Here is a 17,777-nt window from a genome sequence, read left to right as displayed (position 1 = left end):
ACACTTCAGCAATCTCTTTTCCCTCAGAGGGAAATAAAATGTTTTGTTCACCCCTCTCTTGCACAGCCCCCTTCGAGTAGAGAGTCTTGGACGGTCATCGATCATCGAGAGCCTACGACTGGTTGCGCCCAATTTTTTGACTCGTGGGGGATCCCCGGAACATGGGCGGTTGGGGTGTGAACCTGGTCTGGCGCTTTGTAGGCGCCGGATGTGAAACTTCAAGGCTCGTAGTCAAAACGAAAAAGAGCCCCTTGTTGAGACTATCGTGTTTGATCCTTTCTTTGCTCAGCGCTTATCTAAGAGCGAGAATAGAAGCAAATGTCTTTCGAGTTTCACAGACGCTGAAACCTTTGGAGTGAAGAAAGGTAGCGCAGCGAATCGTCGGTTTGGGGTTGACGTGCACGAGCAAAGTGCAGTGGCCTCATGCACGTCTCCAGGGGGTGGTTGGTTGGGCGTCTGTGTGCGCAGTAGAGATGAAGATGGCGCCTTTTCGAGACAGGACAAGAAGTCTCGAGACAGGGTATGGGAGCAGTGAATTGTCTGCTGCTTTTGCTATTAGGCCTCTTTCGCTTTCGGGTTGATCCAATATCTCTCCACTTGCTTCACTGCCCCCCGTGTGATCCCATGAACATAGGGGATGGCCCATAGGAGCGAGCTCTGGACGGCTCTAGAATCTGGCAAATTTTTTGTTGAAGCACTGCCTCTGTCAACTGAATCGCAAGCCTGGCGTACTCACCCGTGTCCATGTACCGCTGTAGAGAAGTGGGCAGTTAAGGTTTCTAGGCCACCCCTGGAGAGAAATCGCCATCGCCATGGCCGTGGCCGTGACCTTGTCCAAGGGCGGCAGCCCGTTGCTTGAGTGGAGACCAAGAGAGCACAGCCTTCGATGGCCCGTGCCCCACATGCAGCACTACACGCGCCCCCCTGCTTGTACGTGGCCACCAGATGGAACCCTCTTCCCGCTAAGCTAAGCTAAGCCTCTCTTTTTGCCCCGTCTTCGGGACATGCAAGGTCAGTAAGCGGCTTGATATAATAGCCGCCCATATCACCACACTTGCACTTTCTTCAACTCAAACAACAACACCGACAACATCACAACTATAACAACTACAACTACACCAAGAAATATCACAGACTACAGCTGCAGTCACAGTCACACAGACGCAACAGTCTAGAATCAACACCACGAACTTCACCACTTCTCCCTCAACTATCACATCCACATCTACATCCACAATGGAGCCTTCACCTCGACACTCCCGCTCCTCCTCGTCTGCCTCGCGACGATCAAACCTCACCCTCGACCTCTCGTCCATCCCGCCCATGACCCCGCCCACACCCCCATCAAACACCCTCCTCCTCACCAACCTCGCCGACCCGGCCATCTTCCTCCCCGAGAACCTCGACGTCATCCGCGACCTCATTTCCCAATCGGCCACCATCCACGCCTTCTCTCCGCTCAAGTCGTTCCGACGCATCGTCGTCTCCTTCTACGACGAGCAGGCCGCCATCGCCGTCCGACAGATCTGGGACAACGAAGTCATCATGGGTCAGCAGTGCCGCGTCTACTTTGGCAAGCCTACACCTGTCGATCAGCGAGATGAGCACCTCGCTCTCCCCGATGCCGGCAAGCTCTTCTTCATCTCACCTCCTCCTAGCCCTCCCCACGGCTGGGAGGATCGTCTCGAGGATGCTCCCAACAAGCTCGTGCACGCCGAGGACCTGGCCGACGCTCTGGCTAAGCTGCACCACCGCGCCGGCCCCGTCGACGACGATGCCAGCTCGCCCATTACACCTCCCGACTCTGCTCTTCCCGGCCGCACGCGCTCGCGCTCCTCCACGCTCATCTACAAGCCCAACGAGGAGAGCAGCATGCCCGCCGTTTTTGTCGAGGACATGACTGATGAGCCCTGCGAGTACAGCCCCGTGGAGCCCACCAAGCCCATCATGGCTCACACTGCCCGGCCACCTGTCGAGCTTATGAGCGACGCCTAAGTGGCTTGGCTAGCAGCGGGATGAGCATCTATAGATCGAGAATCATGCAACAGATTCTTTCCAGTCTTTAAGGCGTTTCACAGGGGATCGGTGACACACGGGAGGGTTCGGCTGGTGACAGGATCGAGCGGGTCTTTTTTTTCATAACGGTTCGTACGGGAGCATTTTCAGCATTGGTTCTTTGTATTCGCTGGAGTTGGGTAAAAACAAGCATTATCTTTTGTCTGCATATTGCAGACTCGGCGGGTTATCTACACCAGCACAGTACCGTATTCGGTCTTTGCTTGGTTGGCCCAGATAGGAGCCTCTGTACTATAGCTATTCGGAAATATTAATATCTGAAACCAAACTCTGTCTGCTTTGTCTACTGTTTGTGATTGGAATAATGTGCAAATGGCGACTTGATGCCGTTCGACCGATAGGGCTTGTGCAGGATTGCTGACCTCCATCAGAGGGCCTTGTGACTTGCGCATATCAGGCTCCGTGTGTAACAAACTACTTCAGCTGGCAACTTTGAAGAAGAAGATGCTCGAGAGGAATCAATTCGAATAGAATTATCGAGAAAATTTGTTAGTTATTCTTATTTCCCTTACTATTGCACCTGTGCTGTGTTGGAGCGGACCTGTCCAAGTCTGGGGACTCAAAAGTTCTGTGTTGTTCAAGATATCCAGAAACCCATACAACGCCGGATGGGCTGATGAATGGATGCCGGCATAGCGCCAAGTTGCACATTCAAAGCCTCCAACGTCATGTTGCCAAACGTCCTTGTCACTGAGGTCAAGCAGATGCCTCTTTAGCAAGAAAGCGACAACTATAAAGCCCAGTCGGTGTCTACCTACTTAGCCAAGGCACATCTATATCTATACAACCAACTCCAATAACTAGACTAACGGTCACTGCAAGTGAGCGCTCTCCCACCGCGCTTCTAGATGAGCCGACTCACCAAGCCCGAATAGGCTGAATTCTTGACGAGATGACCAGATGTGACGACTGCAGAGGGAGCGGGGAGGTCAGGGTCAAATGCCACAAGTACCGCGGCAACGGCGAGATTCAGTATCCATGCTGCCGGAACCGCAACTGTGGGCAGTGCAACGGAACCGCGAGGAAGAGTTTGCAGTGTGATGAATGCTACGGAACGAGATACGTCCGGGAAGAATGCATGCCATGCGAGGGCACGGGTCACATTCATTATGATTCAGATTCAGATGAAGAAGATTGACATTGAGATACTTGGGTTGTTGGGTCAGTTCAACTTTTGCTGCCTATATCTTGCTGCAAGCCACTGCACAGCCTTCCTCACCATTCTTTACTCAATAAAAACGAAATACCTAAATGAATGTGGCTCCCAAACTCCAGTTCGCCTCGTGCCTTTCGATAATAATTCGAGATAGTAAACAAGATTCGTCACACGAGGCTTTGCAGCAACTGCGTCTGCGCCATGACTGACGAGAGCAGATGGCGCGGCACGCCTCGCAGCCAGCCCGACCATGAGCCCACGAACCGGGCGAGGCTGACCACGGCCACGGCCCCGACTATTGTCCCGACTACGAGCACAGCCCGGATGGGCATCTTGGAATGGCGTGTCATCAATCTTAGCGTGCCCGAGCTCGACACGACCTCCTTCTCGCCCGGCTCCTCGGGTTGCCCCAGCTCCGTAAGCATGCCAATGCGCGGGAGATACTGGAACTCGAACTTGGTGGATTCGCCGATGCCGCCAATCTTTTTGCTGTGGATCATGAAATGCGCAAAGCTTTTGAATTTCTGTTACACAGCGTCAGCCACATTAGCTCCTTTGGTCTCGTATTTCCTATCCCCAGATGCAGGGTCCAGGGGTAAAGAGACAACACATCTCAATGATAGAAGTCAAATTAGAACTGGGAGTGGGGAAATGGTTGCTGATGTGTTGTCTGTGTTGTGCTGATCATGTACGTACCCTGTCCCGGCTCCTCTGCATGTCAGTCGGCAGCCAGGGGTAAGTATAGCTCAGCCAGTAGAGGACGACGCATTGCACCCAAACGATTGCACGGTAATGCCATCGAGGCTTCTCAATGCCTAATGCACCAGCTAGATCATCTCCGTTGAGTTGGTAGGCCTGGGCAGCGAGAAGTTCGCGGGGTGCGTGTAGTGGCGGAATACGTGCTTCGGCTGTGAGGATGTTGTTGGCGAGGATGCGAGAGTTGGCCGACGGTGCCACTTCGGATGTCATGACAGACTCCATCATGGCCTTGGCCTGCGCCGGCGTAGCCATCCAGTCCACTGGCGTGCCTAGCAAGTATCCGACCCAACGCCATAGTGCAAGATAGTCGGTTATCTGCTGATCTGTCAAGTAGATGCCCTGTCGTGGAAGAGCCATGTAAATAATGGCTACCGAATAAACGGAAATAGTGCCGATCGAGTGTAAATCATTGATCGGCACTCCCCACTTGTCCATGTCGAAATAGCCTGGCCGTTCGTGCTCCAGTTGCATAAGCCGACGTCGAACTGCCGCATGTAGTAATCGAACCCGCACTGACGAGACGTAGCCCTTTCCACCAGGCTTAACAGCGTCAATGTCTTCGACAACTTCCATGAAATGCTGTAGTGTCTCCAAAAGACGGCGTCTGGTAACTCGAACTCCAAAGCCTCCTGTTCTTGAGAGGGTTTCGACAACACGATATGCGCCCATGCCGCCTAGTAGTGACTTATATAAGAGCTACGACATAGTTAGCAAGTATTACTTCTTTAGAACGACATTTACTCACCCCAAGGAGAATTTGTGCGCTGTACTGGTAAACCACACGTTGACCACGCTCAATTTGCTCCCAGTCAACCCACTCGGGGACTGTCGAGACCTCTTCCCATAGCTGACCCAGAACCTCATCTGAGTCGGCGTACTTTTGAAGGAGAACATAGAGGTCCCTCTGGCCATCTCCCGCACCATGAGGACACCTCCATGCTTTCGAGGTCGGCGGCGAGAACTCGTCTAGACGGTCCAATGCGTCTGTGGCCAACTTGTCGTATGAGTAGAGCAAGTGAGCAATCTCAGGCGCCGTCTTGTGTTTCGAAGTCCAGTAAAAGTCATGACCCCAGACTGTTCTAAAGTCATCGAATTCAGACATGTGAGAGTGGGGATACATGGTTTCGACAGAGAATTGAGATTGATACCAGACAGAACCAGGAGAGAATCCAACAGGAAGGGACTTGACAGACTTTAAACCCCCCGAACCAACACCCGGGAATCTTCACAAACTGATGACGAGGACTACTCGGCACATGACGGCGGACACTTGTCGCGGTCTGGCCACCCCTTGGATGGACCGGGATCACCGTCAAAAACCTCAACATCCTGGCTCCCGTCGGTCTGCATGTTCTCGATGGAGCTGGTGGACAACGACTGAATCAATTCCCACTGGACAGCGAGGGCGAAATGGCAGACGAGTGGAGAGGTTGCAGTGCGAGGGAGGCCAGGAATAGGCATGGAAGCTCGGCTATAGAAGAACAGGAGCCGGCCATGATGAGACAGACCGGAGGCCAGAAGCCAGGAGGCGACAATGCCTATCAGGATCTGAAGGGGCGGCCAAGGTCCTTCGGGCTCAGGAGAGACCCGAGACAGTGGCATCCCCTCGTGCCAGGTTGTCAGGAAGAGCTCCTATAGGCCAGCCGTAGTTCCGGGAGAGACATGCCGCAACCAAGACGGTGCTCCCACCTTCTTGTAAAGTCGAAGAGTCCGAGTCTGGGCCAACCTGATGCATTAGGGCGGCGACAAGAGTCCCCATCGAGTCCACCTCTGTTCCCGCGAGGGAACTGGTAAAAACAAGACCCTCTCTGGGCGCATGGATGACATTGTTTGATTCAGACGTGCGTTCCAGAGGAAAGGCAACCATTCAGCGCAGAGAGTTCCCGAGCCCGTCTCGTCAGCCATTCCGCTGCAGCGTAAACTAGACAGTCCTTCCTAGGCCCATAGACGTCCACACAACAGGCCGCGCAGCATTTGAAGTGGACCTTGTCCTCGGAGCGGCACCGCAGGTTGACACTTGAAATTGGCCCGGGACAGGGATGATTGACCTGATCTTGTTCAAGCATATTGACGTGGTTGGCGTGGATAAACGGGTTGTTTAAGCGAAGTTCGCCGACAAACCCTCCAAGGATAAGCCGGTCACAGTCTCCCTCCCTCTTGGTTCGGGCAGGGACCTGTTTGCGGGGCGAACTAACAGTGATCGATTGACACGGGTGGCTGCCCCTTAGTTAGTGTGCCCGGAGTAGATCTCCGAATAGCGTAGAAGATCGATAGATCGATGACTCTCCTGGGGGATAATGACGCCCATGATATTGTCCATGGATTTCAGAAGGGGTTGTGTTAATCCGGTCGATGTTGCAATTGTTGGTCCAGAGACTGCAAGCCCTCGCCAAAGGACCCAAGAAAAGCAACGGGAACCGGCCACTAGAATGCGGGATAAACCAAGTACTTGCCAAATTATTTCCTTCTTGCAGCTGCATTTGCATCCATGCCTCAACGACTAGTTGCGTGGAGATGACACCACCCAACGCTGAGGATCCATGGCGGGCCGACCAGTTGAGGTGGTCTCCTGCAACAGCATGGAGGAACATCCTAGAGGCCAGTGAGAGCTGTCAATGCCTCGTCCTTGAACGGGTCAACTCCACGAATAGAGGTGATGCATCACAATCCTAGGTTGAAGAAGCAAAGCAAGGGATTCCAACATGCGTGCCATAGCTCAAGTTGGAGCCCTTATGCCGGGTCTGTTGTATCTTGAAACGTAGACCGAATACGGGCAGGGTTCACGGAAGCACGGAAGGCTTGCATTTCCGTCTCACTGCTTGACGAACGGTGGTCTTGCGTCTGCACCGGCATAACGGCCATGGTGGGTGGACAAGTCAATGAGACCCGAATTCCCCCTTCACATGCAAGTTGGTTGCTGCTCATGCTTGGCACCGGACAACGGAGCTACTTCATCCCGAGGTTCTAAAATGAGACTAGCTCCAATTGACTGATATGCCCCCACCGTCAGACCCTTGCTCGCTCATGATGGAGTCTTATGCTCTTTTCCAGATTTGGTCCGACTTTTTTTGCTATCGTCTCAATCACTCGCTCCGGCACCGCCTGTCATGATGGGCTGTACATGCCGTGTCACGCCCTTGAGGATCTTTGTCCAAGGCCTATCTCAAGTTCACAAGCTTGAAGCCTCGCCCTCCTTCATTCGCCTTCCCGCGTCCGCCACACGACCTGCCCTCTATCAGAATCACTTTGCCTTGTCGCGACAAGCTCGGTCCATTCATGTGTCAAAGCAGCTAGGCCAAGATACTTCCAGCGCAAGTTTTGCTCTGGCCAGCTCAGATTCGGATACCAATTCCTCTCCGAAGGAGGAATCTCCCGCCGTGAGCAGCGAGGCTCCCCAACCCGAGCATCCAACCGAAACACCAGACTCGTCGGAGTCCTTGCCCACACCAGCAACCCCCAAATACCAGCCTCGTAAGAAGGTCGACTCCTACGGTGCGAAATGGAGCAAAAATGTGAAGAGGGAAACAAGCAGCCCGCATAGGAGAGAATTCAAGGGTGCCTCTGTTGAGCCACCTGAGCGGCCCAAGGGACCTTCACCAGGCGAGCCGCAGTCAAAGGTGGATATGTGGAAGGCCCAGAAGGCGGCTCTGAAGGAAAAGTTCCCTGAAGGATGGCGTCCGAGGAAGCGTCTCTCCCCAGATGCGCTGGCCGGTATTCGCGCGTTGAACGCTCAGTTCCCCGATATCTACACGACGGCCGCCCTGGCGACAAAGTTTGAAGTATCGCCCGAGGCGATCCGTCGAATCCTCAGGAGCAAGTGGCAGCCCTCTGTCAAGGAGGAGGAATCGCGACAGGAGCGCTGGTTCCGCCGTGGCAAGGATGTCTGGGAGCAGAAGGCGGCCCTTGGCATCAAGCCGCCGCAGAAATGGCGCCGAGAGGGTGTTGCGCGAGACCCTAGCTATCACGCCTGGAGGCAAGATGCTATTCAGCGCAACCGAGAGAATGAGGAGCAGGACGATCGAGAGGTCCATCGAGGTTATCGACCTCGAACCGGGAGGGGCAGATCATGAACATGTGTGTATGAGTACCATGATTTCCAGCCTTTGTATATAGACCGGCGCTGGTTCTGTAACATAGTTGTAAACTAACCCTACTATCTATCAATGTTGTACAATAAAAAAGTTGAGATAGTTTTCATCCGTTGTCTGGATATTGTGGATGCGCGTAACCACTCGCCATATTCCGGGAGGCAGCTGGGCACTGGCTGTAGCCAGAAAGACGCCTTCATACTTGATAGGTCCTCAATATCGATCCAAGCGCCCAGCATTTAATTCATCGGATGTTGTTGAATTTACCTCCTTGTCGGCTTGGAGGCTCTTGGATGAAGTGGGCTCAGGGCGGCGACACGACAGGGGGTGGTCGGAGCTCCGCGCTTAGAGACGCAGGCGGTTTCAGTGCCACATGCTAACACGCAGTCAAACTCCAACCTCGTCTCACATCTTGGCCTTTTTCCTTCTGGACAGGGGGACCCTTTTTAACTCCTTCACACTCACTTTTGCACGGATCTGATGTACTCTGTGTCTTTGTAATACCTCCATCACTTAGCATCTCTCATCCGAAGTGCCACGGCTCACGTCGCCTCATCTCATCATGCCAGTCAACGCTCAGTACCCGCGCCCTCCCCAGCGCGAATCATGGTTTGCGCCCATGTCGATTGACCTCATCCTCAAGGTCCTCAACACGACATTTCTTCATCCTTTTGTCTGCTGGATTATCCCTCTCTGCTTCCGTGCCCAGACGGTCAAGTGGGATGCCCCGCCCATGATCGCCTCCATCGCCTGGGCCACCTTCATCACCCTCTGCTGGATGGCCAACATCATCAACCAGCGTATTGCTCATGGCATCCCCCGCGAGGTGGACTTGAGTGAGGAGGTCATCGTCATTACTGGCGGAGCCAGCGGGCTTGGTCTTCTGGTTGCTGAGGTGTACGGTATGCGCGGCGCGACGGTGGCTGTGCTGGATGTGAATGAGATGGAGAACACTGAGGCGAGGGGTGTTACGTACTACAAGTGTGATGTTGGAGACAAGGACCAAGTTGCCAAGGTTGCTCTCGAAATCGAGAAGGACGTAAGTTCAAGGCCTCGATATATCCAATGCATTGCTAATCGGACTTTAGCTTGGCACCCCAACTGTGCTCATCAACAACGCTGCCATTGTGGTTGGAAAGACTCTTCTGGACCTGTCACTGGACGAGATCGACCAGAGCCTCGCCACCAACCTCCTTGGACCCTTTTACTGCCTCAAGGCCTTCCTACCTGCTATCATTCGGGGCGGAAACGGTGGCACAATTGTCAACATCTCATCCGTCATTGGCACCGTGGGCGCCGCGCAACTGACAGACTATGCGGCCGCAAAGGCAGGAATCACGGCGATGCACCGATCACTGACAGCCGAGCTGCGCGAAAGTCACCCGGAGATCCGTACCGTGCTCGTGACGCCCGGCCAGTTGAGCACGCCTCTCTTCTACGGTGTTCAGACCCCCAACTCATTTCTTGCGCCCGTCGTTGAACCCGTCGACGTCACCAAGGAGATCGTGGCGGCCATTGACAACGGAAGGGGCGCAACCGTTGGAATGCCCTTCTACGCCAGATGGATCGACTGGTTCAACGTGCTGCCCGTGGGAGTGCAGGTCATTGCGCGGTGGGCAGCAGGTGTTGACGGGGGCATGAAGACGTTTGTTGGAAGACATGGTCAGAAGCTGGAGTGAAATCGGCGCTGGCGCCGGGATCTGTGACGACAAAGGAGCAGGGGACAGAGAGAGGGATACGGATACACGGAATAGAAATGATAATGTATTAGACCCTACAAGGCTGTTGCAAGGCCAAGGACGTGGAATTTGCTGGATCAGCTTTGTTTAAGTCCATGTACTTGTAGATATCCACATGAAGACAGATGGTGATGGGTAATTGACGTTCAGGGGTTATGTGTTGCCCATGGCCATTATCTTCCCATCGTCCTCCGAGAGTCTCCGTCGACAAGGCAGTCAGCCATTCGGACTGGACCTTGGAATACAAGGTGATGATTAGAATCCGATGTCGTATTCTACTAAAAGTGGATTGCTTTGAAAGTTTCTCCATGGCCGAACTCATAGAACAGGCCATTTTTCAGGGGGTGAGTTGGTTCCTGGTTTGTCAGAACCGTTCCGCACAGCAACCAAAGAACTACTACGTAGTATGACGAAAGAACTTTCCCTATCTTCCGCTAGAAAGACAACGACGGCGAGATGGCGTCGAGCTTTTACCTATCCAACTACTTGTTACGGCAAGACTCGAGAACTACTCATTAAGGTAAAACAACGAGTTGCCTAGTTGCTGCCCTAGCCGGAGCCTCTGTGTAACGTGGCTTGCAACACACACCGCGCGCCCTATGACAACTGGTGTCACATAGTCAAGCCAAAGAACCGTTGAACCTGGTCCGAGACCACACGACGCCTGCGTTGTGCAACTGGGCTTTTGAGAAAAAGCATGTGGTGTGACGAAACCTGCCCCTCTGTTAATGCCGTGACTGGCTCGGGGAAGCGTGATCCTGGGCGGGATCGGACAGGAAGAGGTCACGCTTTGAGCCATGGGAGGAGGCATCTGCAGCAGTTGCGGGCGCTCGAGGGTATACAGAACGGCCGTTGGGCTGCAGGGAGTCTGAGTCGTCCGTGGGGAGTAAAACGAGAGCCGCGATCAAAGGAGGTCTGTGGGTGTGCCAAGGCATGGGGACTCTGCAGACGTCAACGTCACCGGAGGCTTAACCGAGAGTGACAGGCTTGGGAAGGTTAGGGATAGAGTTAAAAGAACCGCGAACTTGAGCTTCAAGAAGATCCGTGGAACGTCATGACCCCGTATGGCTTCAAGCCACGGGTTCGTCTGGTCTCTCTCCCCTTGCTTGTGCTAATGGGAACGGATTACAAAGCTACAGTACCATGCGGATAAGCAAGGGAAGATTATCTGCGCTGGTCTTACACGTGGAGTCCAATTTGCATGGTTTGAAGCAGTTGAACGAGACACCATGTGGTGAGGGTGGAGGAGGTAAGGGTAGGTTAAGCAGCAGCTAGCAGCCCCTCTAGGACATTGGCGATGCTTCCGTTCGGAACACCGGCAAGATGGTTCATCCAGCAAAGGCATTAGTAGACGCTACTGCGCCCGTTATGAACTGCACCGAGCCGCAAATGGAGACAAAGAGCCTTTTGGAAGTTCGTGCCCGGGAATGGATGTTTAAAGAGCGAGCTTCAAGTTCGGACTGGAGTGGGGAGGTCAAACATGGACCCCTGCTGGTGATGAAAGATGGCGGGGGGGAACCGTCAAGGGCTCGAATGGATAAAATGTCACTTGGGGCGCCTTCTACGCCCGCAAACCTGCACCTTGAATCCGCCGACATTGTCGACGGGAGGGGCTCTCTCCAGGGCTTTTGACCAAGCAACATCCAATGGCGGGAAGCTAAAGTGGTGATGCCAATCGATCGAAGCGACGCAAACAGTCGGAGTCGACGACATCTAGACAGCCTCGAGAGAGACGCAAGCCAAGGAACGAGACTTTCAAGAGCACGCGACATTACGGATATTCAAAACGCCCCTGCAAGGGCTGCAAGCAACCTATGAACGGAGCGGTACCTCCCGGTAATAAACGCGCTACGATACGCCCGCTGGTTCCATCCTTTGCGACATAAAAACGCCCGCTCTAGCTACAAAGCGGGAATGGGCAGTTGACGTCTTTTAACCTGCGAGCGAATCGCCTCGAGTCAGGCCCAGGCCCCTCTTGAAATCGGATCCCATCCATCGTCTCACTCACGTCTTGTTCCTCTCCTCTCGGTTCCCATTTCAGAGTCACTCTCAGCCCTTCTTATCTGCGCCCGCCGGCCACTGTCTCTCTGCCCCTCCTCGCCAATCACGCCGTCACGACAGCCCGCAGCCACCGCGCGGGCAACCTCACACACCCCCCAGTTCCAGTTTTGCTTTCCGTTCTTGAACGAGATAAGCCTCTAACTCGCGCGCTTTCGCTTGCTCCATCCATTCGTCTTTTACTCTGCATCTGCTGCACCCGAATCCCGACCCCGACCTGTCCGTCTCCCTCGCCTCCATTCTGACGGATCCTGGCCCAAGCCATGTCCATGCCATCCACATGCCACGAGCCATGAGGCGAGCCCCCGAACCCTGGACGCCATCCACTGTCACCTTCTCCACGGCTGCCGTTGTTGCTGCTGCTACTACTACTACTGCATGCATCCATCATATGAAAGTCGTCCATGTCCCCTGAGCAGACAACCACGGCAGTAAACCTTTGATTTCTCGTCCAAGACGGTCTTGTCAAGAGTCAGACGGACGTTAACTGCGCTTCCATCAGTCCCCGCTGCTGCGAGTTTCAAAAGAGCACCGCCATACGGTAGACCCAGCCTCAGCTGCCGCATTGCCCACCTTCAGCGATCTAACCCTCCAACTACAGATGCAGGTCTAGGCGACGCAGCATCGTACACCTAGAGGGGTCATCTCCTTATCCTTCACCTCCCCCCCATATAGTCCGCCAAGTCGACAATGCCACAGTGGTGGGTCGACTCTCGCATCGAAGCCACCGTCACCCGGCCCTTCGTCCTGAGCCAGCTTCTCCCGGATGAGATTGAGCGCCTAGATCGTCCCGTCGCCTTTGGCGGCGAGGACCTCACCGAGCGCACCTACTGGGAGAGCATCCGGAACGATGCCCCCCGCATGTTCCTCATCCTGGTCGACCTTGGCGTGCCCGATCAGATCTTTGGAGTTATTGACGATGGTTGGGACGACGCCGAGCTTCCCATTGCCCTCGAGGACGTGGACCGACTCGCGCTGACTGCAGTCCGTGACGAAAAGGTCGAAAAGAAGTTCTACCAGCGTCAATTCCATTACCTCCTCAAGCCTCTGCAGCGCGGGAGCCACCTTGCGTACGGCGACCACGAGGTTGTGCCCCTCGATGTTGTTGAGCGATCTCCCCTGGCCACTCACAAGTCCCATGCTATCGACAAGGTGAAGCTCCCCAATGTTTCGGGGGCGTTCTTTTGTCGCCGGCGATATTCCCTGGGCGCAGGGCCTGGCGCCATACCGATATCCGAGTTTCTAGACGCCATCCAAGGGATCAAGGGGCTGCAGAACGAGCACATGGTCTCGTACTGGGCGTCTTACACTCACAATGGATTCGGATACGTTCTTTTCTCGCCGCCGAGCGACCTCACGCTCAAGTCGTTTCTGGCGACGACACCATCTCAGTTCAAGCACCTGGCAAAGACACGCCGTAGGGAGCTCCTAATGAACTGGATTCTGTGCCTAGTCGACACCCTCTGCTATCTCCATAGCAAGAATCGATCGCACGGCTACATCAAACCATCAACCATCTTCTTCACCAACCAGAACCACATCTTCTTCTCCGACTCCACTCGACTAACTCCCGACGCTGTTATTCTTCACACGGATAAGTCATCTTTCGATCGAGAATGGTATGACTATGCAGCGCCAGAGCAATGGGCACGGCCTGCGGGCGCGTCGAGTCCGCCAAACCGATTCACGCCTCCCGAGGACAGTCACTTTAACATGATGCAGCACTACAACTCCAACTCGTCCACAGCAATGTTTCTAGCCTCAAACGCGCATCTAAGCGCCCAGCAGGCCGATATATTCTCACTAGGATGCATCATACTAGAAATTCTATCACTGCTGGTCAAAAAGTCATCAAGCAAGTTCGCGGCTTTCCGGTCTGCGAAACACAAGACGGCTGGGCGAGGTGGTGCGGTATTGGACACGTCTTTCCACAAGAATCTGGGCCAAGTAGAAGCATGGATGTCGGGCCTCGCCAAAGACGCCTCTCGGAAAGCGTCGCCAGGCAAGGATGACTCAAACTTCTTCCAAGGAGTCACTCCCATACTACATGTTGTCACGGGTATGTTGTCGGCCAATCCATATGACCGGCCTCCTGCCATTGAGGTACAGCAACGCATCTACCAGATCATGACGGAGGTCTGCGGCATCTCGGAGCCACATTGTGTGCACCAATACTCGCAGGACCTTGAAACCTCGTTTGGTGGGCTACAGATCCAATCCAACGTTGGCAGCGTGGTGGGTCGGTCGCAGTATCAAGCCAGCGTCGGTCACGGTACGATGCGGACATACCAGCACAGCCGGAATAGCAGTAGTGGCGAGTACTCACAGGGTAGCCGCACGACGACCAGCAGCGAGGCCGAAGTGGACGGTCTCTACATGAGTGGGCATCCAAGTCCACCACAGATGATGCCGCAGGGCACTTGGTCGCGAATGACCAATGCTCAGGGCCAGCTCTATGCGGCAGGTCCATAACAGACTTCCGAGCGTGGGTTGAATACGAGAACACGTTGGCTGCGTTGACTGTCATCAAACATTTTATTAATCTTATTGCGATGAGCGATTCCTTTGGAGCGAACTCATTTATGGGGTTGGGGCTATTACTCGAGCTATTACTCAAAATACGTACTCCCGCTGATCTGAAACGTGACGGCTCGTTGTCGGTCTGCCTGGAGTAAGCTCAACCCTGGCAGTGTCAAATTGTGCTTCATATATCTGACACATGAGAGGGGCGTGGGATGCGAGGCTGACTTGTATCTGCATCATCAGCAAGGCGCGGATCTCACACACACACATTGAATCTCTGCCATGGTGTCAGCCTTGAAGACAAGGTAGATGAAGCATATATTTACGAAAAAGGAAGATGATATTGTAGGATATAAAAAGAGCATGAGCCTAGAAAAGGCCGAGACAATGGAAGAAAGTGGGGATTGGATAAGGCACTACGATTCATGAGCTTGAGACATTTGGCATGCAATTTACATTTGACATTCTTGTGATTGGAGGGCACTTCCACGTGAGGCATGGGCATGGGCTCTTGAGCGTTGGTCCTGTTTACTTTCTTTGGACAATGCTGCTGCAGATGTGGATGTGGATGTGAAACACGGGAGAGGCCATCATACGTGAGGCTTTTCCCGTGCTGGGCGACGATGCTGTAACTGGTGTGTCTAAACAGGATCGATCCTTTTATAACGCATGACATCGGCATTGCGACATGACATGGGGAAAAGATCAACGAGGTCCAGTTTGCAGGTGGATGCAGCTCGGCCGATGCCGACTTTGCAAAGGAAGCGTTTCACACTGGGGGGGAGAGGGGGGGCATGGATGGGGTGGCTTCCATGTTTTTTCGTGATCCCGGGACAAGCCCGTTCAGCCAAGCCTGGCGTTCCCTGTCATTGAGTCCCTTGATACATGTCAAGCTTGATCTGAAGGTTCTTGCTCTGGCTGCCAACTGTATCGAGATCAAGGTCCATATCTCTGAGCCAGAGGCGCGTGGGCAAGATGAACCAATCGGTTCTACGGTAGAGTTCTTTCTCTCCAATAAGCCTCGTCCCGTTATCTTTTCCCGAGAGGCGTACGTCATCGACGCCGAGAAAAGTGAGCGAGTGTGGGGGAGGGAGGGGGAGCATGGGAGGCAGCTGAGGGAGAAAGCAGGATCAGGATCAGGATCAGGATCCATCTTTGGTGGAGAGGCTGTGACTTGAACGAGAAGGGACGCGCGGTAATCGCGGGGCAGCATTCAAGCCAACAGCATCAATTTTTCTTCATTTTTCCTTCTAGAGTCTTTTGGATGGATGGCCCAGGGGCTAACTATTGAGTGGCGAAAAGAGCCTGTGCTTTGTTGAGAAATAAATGGACGAATGTCTTTTGCGCATGAGTCGTTTATCCCACCGGCCGCCTCCTGAGGCTGAAATTTTCTGGGCCAGCCTTGCCCCCATTTGAGAAAAGGCCGAGAGAGGTCCTCATGAGACGATTTTCTCCCCCCTCCTTCCTTCTAGAAAGTAGGAGGTATGGGAACCAGTGTCGTCAGCAGGTTGCATCTTAGCCCTGCCTTGCTTCACCCCCTGCAAGGCTGCCCAGACGCGGAGAACGGAGATCTCACACTCCTCCTCTTTTTTTTTGCCCAGGCTGAGCAAAGCAGGATGATTATGAGCTGAGCAAGGCTCCAGCAAAGCAACGAAAAATGGCTCTCTCAATGGTCGATGCGGGCCTTCTTTCCCACCCCCTTTACCCTTTCTAGCGCCAACGCTCTATTTTAGTGAGACTCTGCCAGCACCAAGTTGGAGGGCTGGCACAGCCAATAGCGTCGTGACGCACACACTCCACCATCGACGATGTGCAGCAATAGCGGGAAAAATGAGCTCAAGGGTCAAGGCAAGGTTAAGGAGCTTTACCTTGCCTTGTTTTCTTTTACCTGCGACCTTCTTTTTTTCTAATAAGGGACCACGACCCAGTTTCCCAACGAGATCCTCAAGGCAGTGGTGTTTTTTATTATTTACATTGGGACGACGCTTCATTCCATCCATCAATCGTTTAACATCTGGAACAACAACAAAAAAGGAAAGCCTAAAAGACATTCGACCAAGCTTCTGCCCCCACGATCGAGACACACACCACACCCGTACGCGTGGCCCCGAAAACCCGTCCAATCCCCTTCGCTCTGAATTCTTCAGCTCCCTCCTCGAACGGGCGGCCCCATCGTCATTTGTTTGTTTAAGGAGTGGTGGAAAGGACTGGAGCCTTGGAAGGAATTTTGGATTTTTCGGACCCTCACAGTCTTTTCCTGATCATCGCTACAACCTTCGGGAAAAAACTCTCTTTTTTTTTCGTTTTGCTGTCGCTACCTACTGGTCCGGATTTGGAGGGGCAAAGTTAATTGCTGGTGGCTGCTTCGACCTCACGACGACGATAACGACGCGCAAGAGCTTCAGCTCGTATCTTGGCTTGCCATTACTCGCCCATTCGCTTATATCTAACCGATTTTTCGCCAAAAGGAGGAAGAGAGAGAAAGAGCTCCTTTCATCGCTTTTGCATCACGATGCGTTCGCCGACTTCACTCTTGGTTCTGCTATGGGCATTGGTGTCCATAGCTTTGGCAGCTGATTCTGTCCACCTTTCTGGCACGTCACAGCTCGCGACACATGGTACGTCTCTTTGCGCAAGGCCGCGTCACCGAGCTTCCCCAAGCTAACAAACCACCTTCTAGGCGTGGCATCCCAATTACCTCCTCATGAGCGCCTCGTTCACGCCCAAGACCGCTCAAGACAGGTCGCCCTGACGCAGAAGCTGGGGCCCAGCGCATTCAAGGTGTCCATCCTCGAAGCCGCCTCTGTCAATGTAAAGTCGTTTGCGCACGGCGGCATGAGCCTGCTCCTCGACCTGGCATCATCGTCCAACGACGTCCTCGACTTTATTGGCAACAATACCAACTCCGTCTTTTCACGATCCGAGCCCAGCGAGAAGGGCAACGCAGCTTCGGGACGGAAGCACGTCGCTTACACGAGCATCGCCCTCGTCCTCGTCATGCTCTTTTTCGCCGTCTGGATGTAATCGGCAACAACCCTCATCTACTTCTTTTTGAAACCTTTTTCTACTTCGTATGCATATTATGATACCCCCCCGGTTTGGCGTTTTATCGGGCTGGCTACGCCCCGCGACGGTTTTGGGTGCATTTACTTTTGTGTGAATGATCCCACGTGTATGTTGACTCATACTCTGGAGATGTATCCCGTGGACGGGCATGAGGTGATTTTTGGACCGGGTCTGTTGCTGTTGGGCGGCAATGGGAGCACCCTGGTTGGTGGTCTTGACTAATGATAATGGCTGGATAAATAATGACAAAAATGTAAATGACAATACGTTTCGCATCTGGGAACGCGTGCGTCTCCTGGTGGCGGAATATTC

General features: G+C 53.7%; 6 protein-coding genes across 6 annotated transcripts; 5 read left to right on the top strand and 1 right to left on the bottom strand.

The window, feature by feature from the left end:
* Window positions 1-1,236: 1,236 nt before the first annotated feature.
* NCS54_00038300 (Hypothetical protein) lies at window positions 1,237-1,995 on the top strand (the record flags this gene model as incomplete). The annotated part of the gene is made up of 1 exon (XM_053146035.1): window positions 1,237-1,995. The coding sequence occupies one exon, from the start codon at window positions 1,237-1,239 to the stop codon at window positions 1,993-1,995; it is 759 nt and encodes a 252-aa protein (XP_053002010.1).
* A 1,404-nt stretch (window positions 1,996-3,399) lies between these two features.
* NCS54_00038200 (MPAB-Lcp-cat domain-containing protein) lies at window positions 3,400-5,111 on the bottom strand (the record flags this gene model as incomplete). Its single annotated transcript, XM_053146034.1, has 3 exons — window positions 3,400-3,756; window positions 3,929-4,687; window positions 4,737-5,111. 3 exons carry the CDS (start codon window positions 5,109-5,111, stop codon window positions 3,400-3,402), a joined length of 1,491 nt encoding a protein of 496 aa, XP_053002009.1.
* Window positions 5,112-7,053: 1,942 nt separating this feature from the next.
* On the top strand, window positions 7,054-8,061 carry NCS54_00038100 (Required for respiratory growth protein 9, mitochondrial; the record flags this gene model as incomplete). The annotated part of the gene is made up of 1 exon (XM_053146033.1): window positions 7,054-8,061. The coding sequence occupies exon 1, from the start codon at window positions 7,099-7,101 to the stop codon at window positions 8,059-8,061; it is 963 nt and encodes a 320-aa protein (XP_053002008.1). The 5' UTR covers window positions 7,054-7,098.
* A 580-nt stretch (window positions 8,062-8,641) lies between these two features.
* NCS54_00038000 (Hypothetical protein) lies at window positions 8,642-9,758 on the top strand (the record flags this gene model as incomplete). The annotated part of the gene is made up of 2 exons (XM_053146032.1): window positions 8,642-9,118; window positions 9,168-9,758. 2 exons carry the CDS (start codon window positions 8,642-8,644, stop codon window positions 9,756-9,758), a joined length of 1,068 nt encoding a protein of 355 aa, XP_053002007.1.
* A 2,808-nt stretch (window positions 9,759-12,566) lies between these two features.
* Window positions 12,567-14,348, top strand: NCS54_00037900 (Protein kinase domain-containing protein; the record flags this gene model as incomplete). The annotated part of the gene is made up of 1 exon (XM_053146031.1): window positions 12,567-14,348. One exon carries the CDS (start codon window positions 12,567-12,569, stop codon window positions 14,346-14,348), a length of 1,782 nt encoding a protein of 593 aa, XP_053002006.1.
* Window positions 14,349-16,911: 2,563 nt separating this feature from the next.
* Window positions 16,912-17,423, top strand: NCS54_00037800 (Hypothetical protein; the record flags this gene model as incomplete). Its single annotated transcript, XM_053146030.1, has 2 exons — window positions 16,912-17,017; window positions 17,080-17,423. 2 exons carry the CDS (start codon window positions 16,912-16,914, stop codon window positions 17,421-17,423), a joined length of 450 nt encoding a protein of 149 aa, XP_053002005.1.
* Window positions 17,424-17,777: the final 354 nt, after the last annotated feature.

Source organism: Fusarium falciforme, chromosome 1 (assembly GCF_026873545.1).
Source record: "Fusarium falciforme chromosome 1, complete sequence".
Classification (NCBI taxonomy): Eukaryota; Fungi; Ascomycota; class Sordariomycetes; order Hypocreales; family Nectriaceae; genus Fusarium; species Fusarium falciforme.
Note: the sequence above shows the minus strand (reverse complement) of the source record. Positions and strands in the feature narration are given on the sequence as shown.